At 42.2% G+C, this 12,501-nt stretch overlaps 1 protein-coding gene across 1 annotated transcript; it reads right to left on the reverse strand.

Moving 5' to 3' along the window:
- Positions 1–1,226: 1,226 nt before the first annotated feature.
- Positions 1,227–2,481, reverse strand: LOC109197509 (GTPase IMAP family member 4-like). Its single transcript, XM_019352659.1, has 2 exons — positions 2,423–2,481; positions 1,227–2,318 (listed from the first exon to the last, which is right to left on the reverse strand). Exons 1-2 carry the CDS (start codon positions 2,439–2,441, stop codon positions 1,621–1,623), a joined length of 717 nt encoding a protein of 238 aa, XP_019208204.1. The 5' UTR covers positions 2,442–2,481; the 3' UTR covers positions 1,227–1,620.
- Positions 2,482–12,501: the final 10,020 nt, after the last annotated feature.

The raw sequence follows: 12,501 nt of genomic DNA on the forward strand, positions 1-12,501 counted from the left end.
AAGCAGCTGTTCTCAGAGCAGGTAGCGCAAGTTTGTATCTTGCCCGTGGAAGCATGGTTTCAGCACACATTGCAGCTTCTTTGGCTGTTTTCAGCAGACAATTTCCCTACAGGGCATTCACCCTGCATTTTTGCAGGAAATGGAACTTTTTCTAGTTTAATTACACTTTGGATTCTGGGGTTTATGTGATCAGATAGTCTACTAGTCTCCTGAATCCACAGAAAAACGATAGTGAGAGATGTGTGTAACAGCAGTCTGGCGAGGTGGGAGCGGCTAGCAGGCCGGCAGGCATGTGGTGTGGAGGTTAGCTGAAAATACCCGAAGCCAGTCGGTTAAATCCAATAACAGACCTTTATTCATTGTCAGCAACATAAGACCATACAAGCCAGGTCTCCACGGCTCTACTCTGTCCGTACATACATGTGCAGGGATCGGTAGTCGCAGTCGCCAGTTGGTCACAACAGTAAGGTTTCTCTTTGAGAAAAGAACAAGAGCAGCATGAAATGGCTGCCGCTAACAATAACAACCCACTAGGAGACTCCCACAACTACTACAATAGTAGTGCAACCCCCCCTAGCGGTGCTATAACCCAAAAGGGTTGTTACATGTGGTATTCATTTCTTTTACAAATGCGTGTCTAATTCATAGAAGCAGTACTATCAAAACATTAATTCAGTAATTCCAAATTAATTTGGTTCATAAAAATGGGAATCCTGGCACCAATGACTATTGGCAGCAGGTAAACCACCTGTGGAAACCGAAGTTAAGAGCAATAAAACCTTGAATTTAGTCACGCTTCCCTGGTGTTTTTTAACAACACTGCAGAGAAATGTTTTGAAAAATCTGAAATTCAGAAGATTGACACAGCGTTGAAATGTCAGTATCAAGTGCCCCTCATTCCTACCATTTGCTTTTGTGTTGCATAAGGTCAGACAGAAAAACTATTTTGTACTTTGGTCAGCAGCCCAAAGAGTAACTTCTTATATTCACATTATTACACTCATCAAGAGAATAACATTCATTCTACGAGTTTGTGTACAAAACATTAACATTACATTTACATTGCTGAGATTTATGTTAACTCAGTGTTGTTTTAATTCACCTCTAAGTAAGAAAAGTAAGTAAAATGTATAAAGAATGAAAAGGAACCCTCTTTTTTTTTAAGGAACAAACATACATTTGACTCATGCAGAATCTGTTTATAATAATAACAAAAACACAACAAATCAGGTATACATTTTTATTTGAGTTCACTTTCGTTTTCTAGAAGAAACACTTAACTTTTTAAAGCAACACTGTTAAAAATTATTTTAAATACATACATTTATAATACATATAGAATTTATACAGGAATTACCCTTGTCTATTTAGTAATTAGTATGACATCCAAAACTTGTCTTATGATCATTATTAAACTTTAACATACCTCTATTAGCACCCAAGGACACACTAAAAAAGTGTTTTTATTTTACATTTATACTGAAAATCAAAGCAAATTAATGCTACATAATTATCTACCTGAAATGTGTCTCAGAGATTTTTAATATATTTCATATTTTTTGTGTGTTCATTTATGTTTAGAGTATGTTGCTCGTGTTTAGAAAAATTAATCATATTAATTTAATCTCTTGCAAGAATGGAATGAAAACGTAAAATGCTCTGGTGCAATGGAGCAAGGAACCTGTACTGAGCGACACGCATTCCCATTTTCCGTGCAGCCTCCACCTCTTGAAACATTTCATCTGTGTAGAACGTGCACCTGTTCTCAGCCACCATGCGATCAATCTTGCCAATTAGCTCATCCACTTGCTTTCTGTCACTGCTTAGGTTATCAAAGACATGGAACCTTTTTCCACATCTTAGGATAATGTCTTTAAGACCTGAGTGGCCTTTACGTACATACTCGTCTATGGTCATGTCTCCAAGATCACCACCACGGGTGAACAACACAATCATGTAATGGTTAGCCTGTGGGCCAAACAGCTCCTGCAGGGCTTCCACAGAGTTTTTTTCTTCTTTAGTGAATCGACCGACTTGTATGACCAGTAAGAACACGTGAGGACCTGGACAGGAGATTTCAACACATCTCACAATTTCTTTTTTGATGATTTCTGGGGATTTTGCCGTGTCCAAAATGCCTGGTGTATCTATCACATTAACTACTCTGTTACCAAATGTCTTCGCATGTTGTTCACAAGATGCAGTCACTGACTCTGAACTGGGAGAAGAAATGAAATATTTATGTCCTAGAATGGTGTTTCCAGCAGCACTTTTTCCCACACCAGTTTTTCCAATCAGCACAATCCTCAAGTCAGGACCTGAAACACAGATTGCACCAAAACATTTTACCATGTCAGAAATCAGTAACTCAGCATCTCAGAATCTCAGTTTGGGACATTAACTATACACAGGTGTAGCTTACCTTGTGGAAATAAAGCCATATTTTATTTGAAGTATTGTCCCGGTGGAGGTGAGAGCGACGAATGTGAGCGTTTCTGTTAAACTCAATATTTATAGCTCCATAGCTGACACGCCTCCATGCAAATCAGGTTCTTGAAATATTTACAGAGCAGTAGGGAAATGGCAAGGAGAAGATTTGTAGCTACTTATAGTATAAGAAAAAATGTTTTTTACAGACAACTGTATTTCTGTTGCCCTTGTCCTCACTGACCTGACCTGCAGGTGTATAAAGTATAATAATAATAAATAACAACTATATTTGTGTAACACTTACAAAAACAAACAGTTACAAGGTGTTTCATATTTTGAATAATAGACATTTTGCATTAATACCAAGAAAAACTACATTAATACTACATAGTAAGTTGTATTATTAGTTTAGTTTGTAGTTTGTAGTTCTGAATGACAAATAAGTTTCCCCACAGGGATGAATAAAGTATACATTATTATTCATCGAATAATAATACATTTTATTTAAGAGCGCCTTTCAGAACACTAAAGGACACTGTACACAGCAGAACAAAGCAAACATAAAAACAGGCAGTTTACAAAATCATAAAACCTAAAAATAGATTTCAAACAGGAGAATGGAAAGGTTATGTGGGATAAGTTATTTTGAACAGGTGAGTTTTGAGTCTAGACTTAAAAAAATAAAGGGAAGTGATATTTCTTAAATCAGGAGGTAGGGTATTCCAAAGTCAAGGAGCAGAACAACTGAAAGCCCTGCTCCCCATGGTGACAAGACGAGAAGAGAGGATGGAGAGAGAAAGAGAAGAGCAGTTAAAAGGAGTAAGTCCAGAACAATAAACAAGGTCCAAAGTATGGCCCTTTATTTATATTGTTTAAAACCAAAACTATCGAGGCAGGATGAAAACTCTTTAGTGAGAGGATGATCACTGTTATCCATATGAATGCTAAAGTCACCCAGGAGTATTATATTACGGGAATCAGTAGCCAAGTGGGTGAGCAGATTGGCAAAGTCACTTATAAAAGCAGAATTGGACTGTGGAAGGCGGTAGGTAACGTCTATAACAGTTGGAACAGATCCTGAGAGGTGACAAACAATGGATTCAAAAGAACTGAAGATAGGTACAGACAACAGGGAGAATTTCCAATTCTCATGGTAAATTACCGCAAGACTTCCACCACAGCCGGACTCATGAGCTTGGCAGGTGTAAACAAACCCCGGGGGAGTGCCAAGAGCCCGCAACCAAAACAAAGAGACAAAAAGAAACGGATAATATTATTTTATTTTATTTATATAAAACCTTCATTTTACTATGCATGCATCAATCCCTCCCTCTTTCCATCCAATAATCTTCTACCACTTGTGTAGGACCGGGTAACTGGGGCAGCAGCCTTAACAGAGAGACCCAGTTTATTGGGGAAACACCCAGTCATTCCTAGGCCAGATATTATCTCATCAGTGTTCTGAGTCAACTAAAGGGCCTCCACTGAGTAGACCAAGTAGATCTATACAAGGACACGCCCAGAACACCTCACCTAGGAGTCACCAAGAAGACATTCTCTGCAGATGTCAGTGCAGCAGGAGGAAACATTTATTTATATTTCTTAAATGCTGTAGCTCAGACAGGCAACATTCTAAAAGTTAATGTGTCTGAATATGTCAGAAGTATGAAACTATTAATCATTTTTTTGACTCAAATCCTCAAAATCAGTCTCAGTGGGTCAACCCAGGGCTGAATCTTCCCAAAGGAATCATAGGCTCCTTAATGAATCAGCAAAGCATGTTTGGCGGGACGGATACAGCGTGGCTAGGGATTATGGATTCAGTCCAGATCAGGGCAAGCTCCAGTTCATCTTTTGTCATTTCCCACCAGATCCTATCCAGATCATTCATAACAATTTAATTCTTACTGGTGCAATTTACTGATAAAACTTAACATTTATGAAAGACTTGGAAAATCTCTTGCATTCTTAAGTTAAAGGTGAAACTATTACTGAACTCTATATTGCCTTTGTTATGATTGGGCAGTCATCAAAACACATTCCCTACGTCAAGACTGTAAAGACACAGATTTAATAGCACAGGGAAAGTTCAATCTGCAACATACAATAAAAGGCATAACCGCTTTTTACTTATTCAACAGGTACAGATAATGATGAAAATATATTAACCCAGTTTTGTTACAGTCAACAAATCTTTCTACAATATTCAAAATGAATATTTCATTCCCAATTCAAATTCAAATATTAAATCATGGTTTAACAATTCTTTTAGCAACTCTTGCTATTTTGTCATTACAATTTAAGTAACCCAATGAGTGACTGCTAGCATAAATTCTAGGAGATTGTTTTTATGATTAAATTCACAGAAAATAACCTTACTTCAAAGAAGTAAGCATGATTCATACATGCACATAAAAAATGAAAAAAATCTGTACAACCCACATTTACACCAAAGGCAGAGGGTGAACATCGATGCCCATGTTTTTTAAATAGCTAAGGTGTTCATTCTACACAAGCTTTCTTCTCTGCTATTTCTTAATACTCAAGAACATACTTTGCAAGTTCACATGGGAGTCAGTAACTCAGGAGAACAGGAGAACGCAGAGCTATCATTCTACAATTGGAACGGGAGTGTACTTGATGACCTCACAGCACAAATCAGCTGTGATTAATAAATTACACATGGCATAAAAAAAATAACTAATTAATTAATTTTAGACTTCTCTAAGAAAACAGAAAGATCACTTAAGAAAGTATTTTAAGCACTTTGACAAAAATTTCTTTTACATATGATGTGTTTAATAATGTCTTGTAAGCTTCCTACAGTCAATATTACACAGATATGCACAGGTCATACTGCTTATTTAAAAAACCAAACAGGTCAAGTGTAAGAATGCTTTTATTTTTATTTTAGTAAACACTCAAAACTTACAATAGAAAGCTGGGGTTTGGCGCAGAAGGACAAATATTAAAAACATCATTTGATCATTTCTGCAGCAGTCTTCAGGATGGGTTATGTATTAGCATGCTGTATTTTTAATCTTAGGTTTATTTCAGAGTGGGCTGCACATTTTTACATCAGAGGATAAAAAGAAGCAAAATATTCAGTTAAGTAAACTGACAGCTCTACAAGTAAGACTTCAAAGTTAAATAACTTGATCCAGTTATGAAGCTTAACTAGGATGTTGGTTTTCTTCTGTGAACTAATGATTTACGTTCTGTCTAGGCTCCACCTCCTCTGTCCTGATTGAATGCTGCTCACAGAATCTGTCTAATTGCCAATCAGCAGAGCACTATACAATACCTATGAAGCAGTGTTTCAGGGCCCTCTGGCTATTTTGATTGCCATACCTGTGCAGACTTGCATGCCTTTTGAGTTATATGTGTTTTTTGTGTTTTCATGTTCAGACTGCCTGTAAGGGAGAGCTACCCTTTGTTTTGAGTCCCTGTTTTCTCCTGTTTATGTGTTGTTAGGTAGGTTATGGTTATAGGTTGTATATTTTGATTTCTCTTGAGTTATGTAAGTTCCTTTTATTTTCATATCAGGGATGTTTTGTTTGTTATGTTGGCCTTGGCTCTCCCTGAAGTTCACCCTCAATCTGAACTATGACTTCAACGCTAGCAGGAAATTTAAAACTACCATCTTGGCTCCTCCTTCACTATTTACCTTTATGTTAGTCCCTTCTAACCCTTAGACTAGCCTGGGGACGTAAGATAAATTGGGGGCTCGTCCGGGATTAAATCCTGTTCAATCTATTTTTAGATAGTGAAGGTTTAGAGTTGTTTATTTTTGCTGGTGTATTTGGCAGAGAGAGTTAGTATGGCTCCGACCGGCTTTATGTTATGCCATTAGCTTAATTTCCTTCCATATAAAGCTTTGCAAAAATTGCATAAAAAGCATTTGCAGCAACAAAAATATAATAATAATAATAATAATAATAATAGTAATAATAATAATAACAATAATAATAATAATGGATTGGATTTATGTAGCACTTTTCAAGGCAACCAAAGCGCTTTACAATGCCACTATTCATTCACTCTCACATTCACACACTGGTAAAGGCAAGCTACAGTTGTAGCCACAGCTGCCCTGGGGCAGACTGACAGAAACACGCTTTGCCGATCCGATCAGCTGTTCGTAACACTTCCTAGGTTGGAATAGATGTTAGCGTGAAGTATCGTATGTCCGCCATTGCCTGGCCGAAACCAGAAGTGACGTCATTTTTGCGGAAAATTTAGTTTTCTATCTTCAGGGCCTTATAAGCCTATACTGGTGATTTTAAAAGTCATGTTTGGCTTTATGCTTTTTTGTATAGTTTCTGGGATGCTTAGAACTCAAATTGCACTGCTGGAAATAGTTTATTTTGATGCACATGCTGGGTTTTTCTGCAAATAAGCATTATAATATTTATTTTTGTTTTGCCTGCCGTATATAGAAATTTGGAAATTGGAAACTATTTTGTGCAACTTTTTTGGATTTACAGTTTTGAGCAATTGTACCATATGTGGTAAATACTTGTGAATTTCACCCAGAAACACCTTCTTTTTTTTTTTTTGATTAAATATGTCATTTTGCATCTCACTCTCCTACCTGTGTGATCTGAGTTTGTGTGTGTTCGTGTGTGTGTACGCTGCGTAGTGACGTAGGCACGTGCATGTGTGCCCTGGTCACAGCTCCTTTCAGCATGGCCGGAGGTAAGTCACTGCCACATTGCTCTCTGTGAATTAAAGTTTGTCCAGACACCAAGCTGCAATGTGAATACAGCCGAACCGCCACGTATTTGTTTGTCATTGAGAGACTCATTCGGGATAAGTTTTGTGGAGGGTGGAGTTTGCTAATATATGTTTTTAATGAGTTTTAGCCGAGAACGCAGCTGAAATGCTAGCATGCTAAGTTAGCCTGATCGCTAGCGGCTTGTGAGCGTATTCGCTGCAGTTATTTTAACAGTGTGCACTCTTTTTTCCTTCGTCAGGAGAGGTGTACTGGCAGGCGCGTGACACACACAGAACAGAGACTTATTTCTGTGTTGCAGATGTGCAGTAAAGAGCCAACGACCTAGTACTGTCTCCTGCCTCTTACTTTCATGCCAGAACACAACGCAACAACAACAGGCGTAAAACTTGAATGGGTTACATTGGCGCTGTGACCCTTTGGATTCATCAAGCATCGACGTCATCTCGATCACCGTGGGGAGCTCTTCGCAATTGCCCTTGTTCCAAGTTGGTTGCTTTCCCTAACTTGTGTGGGACTTTTTGAATGAACTTGGACATTTAATCTGCTCAATTCTGATCTTGAATAACATTAAGTTTTTGCTTTTGTTCAGTTACACTATTTTGAATCTTGTGTTTTTTTGTGATTGTGTTTTATTCATCATTATGGAGTCAGCATGGTTCAGAGGCAACTGGTGTTCCTGATGGGGAGGTTTCCTCTAATGTTAGTTTGGGGCGAGGGTGGTTTCTTGGAGATGGGTTTCATACACTTAAAGTTGGTGTATCGTTTGCTCCCAAGTTTTGTTCCACTCGTCTCCAGGTTCCTCCCTGTGACATTCAGACCCCGCAGACAGCTGCCAATGCTCAGTTGAGTACACTCATCTCAGATTTGGCCAATCAGATTGGTTAGTCCATTGTTGCCCAGCTGCAAGGTGATAAAGGGACCAGTATGCCTACTGAAGCCTCTAAGGCTGAGCAGGGACCTCCTGAGCTAAATTTGTCTGGGGTGAAACTTGTCTTGCAATCAGACGTCAAGGAGCCGCCAGTTTTCAGGGGTGACGGCAGTGATAAATTCTCCATTCATGAATGGGTGGAAATGATGGAAGTGTACTTTGTAAAACGGCTAGGTTGATGGGGAAGGCTAAGGATGTAGTGAAGGTCACTCTACGTCACAACCCCTCACTTGATCATGTGTAGGTTCCTGAATTGATCTTTGACATTCTGAAACAGCACTTTAGTGTATTGACTTACTCTTCTATGCCTACAGCTGACTTCTATAACACCAAACCTTTACAACATGAGGGAGTGATGGAATACTGGATAAGGCTAAACAATGCTATTGACATTGCTGACGAGTTCTTGCGTAGGCAGGGGCGTAATGTTGAGGATCCGGGGCGTGAGGTCTCGATGATGTTCATCAGGTATTGCCCTGACCCCATCCTCTTGTACAGGCTCAGCATCAAGGCAGCTGAGGTTCAAGAACGCATTGATAGCTTCCAGCGTGAACTCAGGGCACGCAGTCAGGGCAGTTTCCACACCTCACAGAGGCAAGAGGTTAGCCACAACTGCTCTATTGTGCCTCAAGGAGTGATGGCATCACAGCCTGTGCAGGCCAGTGTCGCCTTGCAGTCTCAGCCTACAGCACCAGCCTCAAACCTTGCTTGTCAGCTTTCGCCCACAGCAGCTTGCTTCACTCCTGTTCTAACTGATGTTTCGACAACCTGTCCTTCTGGGACATCAGTGTCTTCTTGCCCGGTGCCTATGCCTACTCCTCAGTTCCAGCAGTCTCCAACATGTCCTGTGACCACTCAGTCTAGTCAGTAGTCAGTTGGTTGCGAGCTTGGTTCAACTAACACCCAAGCTTTTGATGCGACTGGCATGCGCGCTCTGATCAGCCTCTTGGATAGCGTGATGGCATGTCAGAATGTGCAGTCTGCAGCCCCGGCATCTGCACCTTCACAGCGTTTTAACCGCGGGCCCTTCCTTAAGAAGAGTTGTCAGGTCTGTGGCAACACTGGTCATTCCACTCAGATGCACTGCAGAAGAGAGAATCTCTGTCTTGCATGCTTTGCTCCTGGTCATTGGAAAAAAGACTGTCACGGTCGTCGTGAGGGACGGGAGGCCGGAGCTGTCGCGAGGCAGAGTTGGCCTTCGGAAAACTGAATCACCCACATCCCCCACACTTGGAGAGGGGCAGTGTGGGGGATGAACCTAATACCCTCAATCCTGATGAATCGGATCTTGAACTTCTTTATGTCAACACCTGTTCGACAACGCCAGAGGGATACTGTGTCGTGGTTCAGGGACCAGCAGTAGTGCCTACATTCAGTGAATTATTCTACACCCAAGTTGCATTAATGACAAGGTTAACTTGAGGGGCATGATGGATTCCGGGTCCATGTTCGAGAAGTCACTTAGAGAGGCTGGCGCTCTTGTGAGTGGACTGCAGTCAGCCGAACGTATTGTGCTGGTTGGCTGTGGTGGGAAGCAGACCCACCCAAAGTGCGTTTATGACTTGACACTTACTGTCCATGGTGTGAAATGCATTGTGCCAGTTTTGGTAGTGTCGGGCCAGCATGATGAGCTCAACATTGGCTCCAATGTCCTCAAGTACCTGATGCGAGTTATGAAACATTCTGATGAATATTGGAAGCTTGTGCCGGGTGATCACATCCATGTGGGGTGATCGGTGGGTGCCATTGAAGATGACCAATCTCTCCTCAAAACCAGTAACCTTGAAACGCAACTCGAGGGTTGCTGTTGTTTCATCTTGCCTTGCGGTGGAGGACCTTGATTTCCCGCAGGACTCCTGCAAGATGGCGAGTATGGCCCAGGTATCAATCAGTGGGCCAGCCACTACTGAGGCTGACTTGAATGACTTGAATGACAGGTTGTGTTCCCTCGGTTTTGGGTGATCTTGACATTGACTCATGCCATGCCAGCTTACATTCAAAGAGAGAGCTTCTTTCTTTGGCTCTCGGAGGAGGCGGACGCACTTTTTCTCCTCTCCCTTATCTTCCCTGCTTATGTCCTTGTCTAGTCTCGTGGTTTTTTTTGTATTTTCCCTGGAACATTCTCTCACAGTCTGTTCTCTAAAACCTGAAAGAGGAATTATGGATTTGATCAACTGGTCTCTGAATGCAATTGACACCCCTTTCTCAACGAGAAGTTTGGGCTTGGGTGAGACTGAGTGGTGAAGATATCTACCTATTCGGAACCATGGTAACAGGGTTCTTGCTGATCGGAGCTGGCTTGGCCCTGACTTATCGAAGAATTAAGAAAGCGGAACCAGATGTTCAAACCCCCACAAGGCTGCCCGCTGGGATTGGAACGATGGGAGAGGCGTGAGTTTCTCAAAATGGCCTCATTGAGTCAGGATAAGATCTTGGAGAGGCTACGGCTGCTGTGAATAATCAGAATAAGATCTCTGACTGCAGACTGGATACATCTCGGAAGGGCTAGCCCGGAATAACATCTATGGGCGCAAAATTGGATGACATCTCGGGGAGGCACACTGCCGTGAGTTCTCAAAAGTTGGCTCCTTGGGCACAAGAAGTGACAACATCACAGAACGCAAGTATGGCGAAGCTCGCGGCTCTCCAACGGGAGATTGAGAGACCAGTGTTGGACTGTAGAACTGCTTTGGAATTCATATGAGCTGTTCGCACTAAAGTAAAAAAATAACATCACTTATGCAGATTCCCCTTTGGCGCCAGCTGCAAGGCCAGAGCTGAACAAAACACCCTGATAACAATTGTGTCTGAGTCTGTTCCTTCCCATTCCATGCAAGGCCACCTGGGTTGGCTGGAAGACTGTTTACTTAGCCTGGAAGGACACTGTCTCAGCTGTACTCTGGACACGCACACACATACATATACTCATACTGATAAGCACTCACCGACGCATCACCCTCCCTACCCCGGATCCAACGCCACCTCCAACGCTTACCTCCCCTCTGATGTGGACATCGGGTCAGTTGGAGGCGCAGTCGAAAGATTGCAGCGGTCCCAGATCAGATGTACACACTGGAACTCTTTCCCATGTTGCTTGTCTGTGTTTATTGTGCTATGGTGTGTTGATATCTGTCCATTCCTGTATTATCCTTTTGTGTTACACATTTCGATGGTTTTTTTCCTTGCTACCTAGCCTGACCTGTCTCTCCAATGTGATGTTTGTGTATTGTATGTACGGTCGGCAAGGTCTGTCATCTCGGTTGTGGGCAAAAGACCTGCAACTGACAAATAAAGGCTATCTCATCTCAGCTTGTTGAGCTAGTTGAGCAGTATGAGGACATCTTCTCTAGACACCCGCTTGACTGTGGCGAAGCTAAACGCTTTGTACATCGGATCCACCTGACTGATGAACGCCCATTCCACGTGCCTTACAGAAGAGTACCCCCTGCTCATTACCATCAACTAAGGCAGGTACTCACTGACATGGAGGAGAAAGGGATTATTCGCAAATCCATCAGCGAGTACGCATCCCCCCTCGTCATGGTCTGGAAGAAGGACGGTGGATTGCGGATTTGTATGGACTTCAGGTGGTTGAATGCGCGAACTCTAAAGGATGTGCACCCACTCTCTCACCAAGCGGATTGCCTTGCCGTGCTTGGGGGCAATGCCTTCTTCAGCACGATGGACTTAACCTCTCGGTTTTACACCATTCCAATGTGTGAGGAGGACAAGAAGTACACCGCTTTCACAACGCCTGTTGGCCTGTACGAATACAACCGGATGCCACAAGGGCTCTGCAATAGCCCAGCTTCATTTATGCGCATGATGCTGAACATCTTTGGTGACCTCAACTTCACCAGTCTACTCTGCTACTTGGATGACCTCCTGGTCTTTGCTCCCACTGAAGAGGAAGCCCTGTGCCGACTCCAAGCTGTTTTTCAAAGGTTGAGAGACAACAATCTCAAGCTGAGTCCAAAGACGTGTCATCTGCTGCGGAAGTCAGTCAAGTTTCTTGGTCATGTCATCGACCAGACCAGAGTCGCTGTGGACCCAGCTAAGGTGGAAGTGATTTCCAAGATGCCAAAGGAGGCTCTAATGGAGAAGGATGGTTGCACTCCTTCTGTGAAAAGAATTAAGTCCTTTTTAGGAATGGTCTTTTTCTATCAGTGCTTCATTCCTGGTTGCTCAGCCATTGCCAAACCTCTGTTTGCTCTGACGGCTGGCCAGAAGAGGAAGGGACGGACTAGTTAGGCTAAGAGGGGTGCTGGCATGTTCAGGAAGTTGACTACTTCCTGAACGCAGGGCTCCAATCTGACTACTGCAGATTGGAGCCCTGCGTGTGACAAGGCCAAACTGAAGGACGACCTCCTTAACTGTGCCGTGTTGGCTCATCCTGACTTTTCAC

This window comes from Oreochromis niloticus, linkage group LG9 (genome assembly GCF_001858045.2).
Source record: "Oreochromis niloticus isolate F11D_XX linkage group LG9, O_niloticus_UMD_NMBU, whole genome shotgun sequence".
Taxonomy (NCBI): domain Eukaryota; kingdom Metazoa; phylum Chordata; class Actinopteri; order Cichliformes; family Cichlidae; genus Oreochromis; species Oreochromis niloticus.